The sequence below is a fragment of the Trichinella spiralis genome, assembly GCF_000181795.1.
Source record: "Trichinella spiralis strain ISS 195 chromosome Unknown Scfld1557, whole genome shotgun sequence".
Classification (NCBI taxonomy): domain Eukaryota; kingdom Metazoa; phylum Nematoda; class Enoplea; order Trichinellida; family Trichinellidae; genus Trichinella; species Trichinella spiralis.
Window position 1 is genome coordinate 911,845 of NW_003528496.1, and position 3,522 is coordinate 915,366.

General features: G+C 31.1%; 1 protein-coding gene across 1 annotated transcript; it reads left to right on the forward strand.

Moving 5' to 3' along the window:
• The first annotated feature begins 290 nt into the window (after positions 1 to 290).
• On the forward strand, positions 291 to 2,986 carry Tsp_04745 (hypothetical protein). Its single transcript, XM_003369281.1, has 10 exons — positions 291 to 302; positions 526 to 822; positions 1,205 to 1,339; positions 1,398 to 1,454; positions 1,512 to 1,639; positions 1,677 to 1,862; positions 2,183 to 2,249; positions 2,357 to 2,494; positions 2,546 to 2,642; positions 2,664 to 2,986. Exons 1-10 carry the CDS (start codon positions 291 to 293, stop codon positions 2,984 to 2,986), a joined length of 1,440 nt encoding a protein of 479 aa, XP_003369329.1.
• The last annotated feature ends 536 nt before the right edge of the window (positions 2,987 to 3,522 follow it).

Genomic DNA, 3,522 nt, shown 5'->3' on the forward strand with positions numbered 1-3,522 from the left:
TTACTTAGCGCAGTGTAAAAATGGCATGTGATGGGGGAGAGGGGGAATAAATGTCGTTTTTATAATAAGAATGTCATTAATACCCAAAACAGCAATTATTTGGAAGACCCCCATTACCACGCAGGCCAGTGAAATTATTATTTTTTAGTTTTTTGCAATAAATAAAATTTCAAAGTATTAAACTGTTAATGTAAGATTTATCTATAATTGCGGTAGCAATAGCTGTAGAAATTGAAAAGTGAACAAAAGTAAGTAAAATCATTTATTTCCTTTCAAGTAGTTTTATATATATGTACATGCATGTACATTCAAAAATATATCGAATTTCAGGTGAACAACATTATTTTATTATTGGTGCTTTTTTTAATGAATTTAATTCAGCTTTCATCATAACTAATATTTTATAAGAATTTAATACCATAGTATTATCTGATGTCATATATTAACTCTTGAAATATTACAGCAATGCTTGCACACTTTTGATGCTGCTTAAATGCTTTAATTTTCTTTAATCTTTAATTAAAGGCTCAGGAGTTGGAAACATTAGACATTTCTGAATCGACACCTATTTTAACGCCATTCAATGAAACAACTGAAAGTTTGGTGTGTGACAACGAACAGTCAATGACCCGAACAGTCAGAAAAATATTGCTCACAGAGAAAAAGGGAGAAATAACAGAAGACATCAATCCCACGGATGCACTAGTTGTTATGAAGCAGTTGAATTCCTATGTAAACAAACATGTGAAAGGAAAAACATACTACAAAATGACTAGAGTGATTAGAGCAGAAAAGTGCAATGCGCCTGAAAGCGACATTCATGTATTTCAAGTAGAAATGCAAAAAACAACGTGTAAAAAGAAAAATGTATGTAAATATTGTATTTATCCACGAATTTAACGACTCAGCACATAGACAGAATTATATTTGTGTAAATAGTGCCCGAAACACCATTTTCTAATATTTTATAAAAGCCTACATTCATTAAGCCGTTAATTCATTACATCATCAAATATAAATTAACCCCCAAAATAAGAAAGTTCAGTCTTCAAAACTACCTTACTAATTTTTTGATCTTTGTATTAATAATCAAGTACTAAAAGTAATTTTTGCGCAACAATTATTGTTTGAAAATCATATTTCAAAATTTGTAAACTATATAATCTTGCTGAAATTTATAATATTCATTTCTACTTTTCTATAGTTAAAAGAAGGAGAATCAGATGAAAAATGCAATATCAGAACAGGCGCTGAAGTTGTGAATTGCATTTGGACTGGAAGGCTCATCAGAACCACAGTTGTTGAAAGCCAAGGTCTCATCTGCGGTAATAGACATTATGTGAGATAGCAAAATTTAAATAGTTTTATTTCTTATATTATTCATTGTATTAATTTAGAACTTTTTCATGGTGAAAGAATCTCTTTGCCCATTACTAAAATATGATGATACAGATGTAAGTTGCCTAAAGTTCTTGCATTTATATCATGAGTAAAAACCAGTTCTGCTATAGATGAGACGAGTGCTATTGAGTGAACTCCATTTAAAATGGGGTGACAAAATGTTGGCATATGCGCCACCAGAATTTTCTGCTGAATTCAATGATGATTTCCCACATGATAGTTTCGATCCATCAGAAAAGTATATAATTGTGAATTGCGTTTCAGTTCTTATTCAGTTGTTATAGCAAATCATTAGCAAAATTCAACAAAATGGACCACTCTGTTGATAGACGAAGCATGATCAGACCTTACAAGGTCAAAAATGGTCGGCCACTTTTCCCTATTGGACGTACAGGACTTCAAGGACGTGGTAAACATCCAAGATGGGGACCGAACTTTGTGCTTGCTGTCATTGTTGACAGGTAAATTACTTCCATCGATTGAATTATATTTCATACTGCATTTTAAGATATCATTCACAGTTTACATATAAATAATGCTAAACGTTTCTATATAGCATGCATGTATACATGAAATTTTATACAAATGAAATAACATGTATGTTTTCAATTAAAAAATGTGTTTTAGAATTTGCTATAAATTATTGAATTTATTTTAGTGCAATGCAAAACTATTCAAACTCATATTTGAAACGTTCATGAATTAGACAAATTATGAAGATAACGCAAGCATTATCCATGAACCAAAAAATAATTATATAACATGGTTTTAATAATTTTAGGAAAGAAGGGGATTTTTTGGATATATTATCAACAACAACAGCTGAAGGACCATTCACAATTCCCACAGTATGATTTTGTTTATCTATTTGCAAATGTGATAAACGAAGCTATGGCTTTGGGCAGTTGATATCGACCTCATTAACATATGAATATAACGTGAAATTTATTTTCAGTTCTATGTTGATGATTACAGTAAAGCAGGCATTGAAGCAAAATTAAAAGAAATTATAATTAAAAGCAAACCTACGAATGGATTTTCTGAGGAAGAAATACACTCTTTAGTCAAAATGGCAATGAAAGAAGCGTTGCTCGTAATATCCATAAAATATACAATCTTCATTTATTTATTATTCTTTTTACAGGTAAAAATAGGTTTCGTTCCTGATGCTCGAAATACTGACAATGCATGGGCAGAAGTGATAGCGGTGCAAATAAGTGATCCAAAGCAACAACATATAGGTAAAATTGAATTTGAATCAGAAACCAAGTCAGGCACAGTGGAATGGAGAATGCTGGATGAAGAATCTCAAAGCGACCTGAGAAAATATATGGAACGTTACATTGAAAAAAACAAATTGACAGAAATTAATAAGAGTGGCAAGAAAGCATTTCTGGGAAAGATTTTAACTTTTATGAAAAATCATATTTTGGCTACATACTTCTCAACTTGGCTCGTTTTAGTAGGTGCAGTAGCTTTCAGTATATGCACTGGAATACTTGCTCCAGCAATAGCACTTATCGCTGTTGAGATCGGACTCTTTATTTTAGCCGTTATCTTGCAACTAAAAGTGAAATCGAACTAAAGAGAATTCAAATTATTTCCCTTGAAATTACATGTAGATGTAGTACTAATAAGGGTTTATGTTTTCAAAGTGCTTGAAAAAGTCTTTTCATATTTTGAAATAAATTTGTGGTTGCAAGTGAAGTTCAAAATTTCTTAAACCATTCTGTTTTGTAATACAGAATTCTAATTAATTCAAAGAATCAGAACTACCTCCATTCAACACTATCATAATAATCAATCACTTCTTATTCAAACAGCAGCTCCCATTCAATAATATGGTGGCGCATGTGATTTGGAAATTCACTAAATGGTAATGTATTAAGGAACTCAGTTCTCTAGAACAAGAACTAATTAACACGTTGATTTCAATGAAATGCCTGATTATTTTAAAAGTTCTTCCACATTAGAAGCATCTATGTTCAGGCTCCATCTAATAAAGTTGTAGCTTACTGTTAAATTATCTGCTAAGAAACTGTTAAAATTTCTTTTGGAGAATCTGATAATTTACAGGACTTGAAAATATGGTGACATATGCAAGGACTAGATAGTCACAAA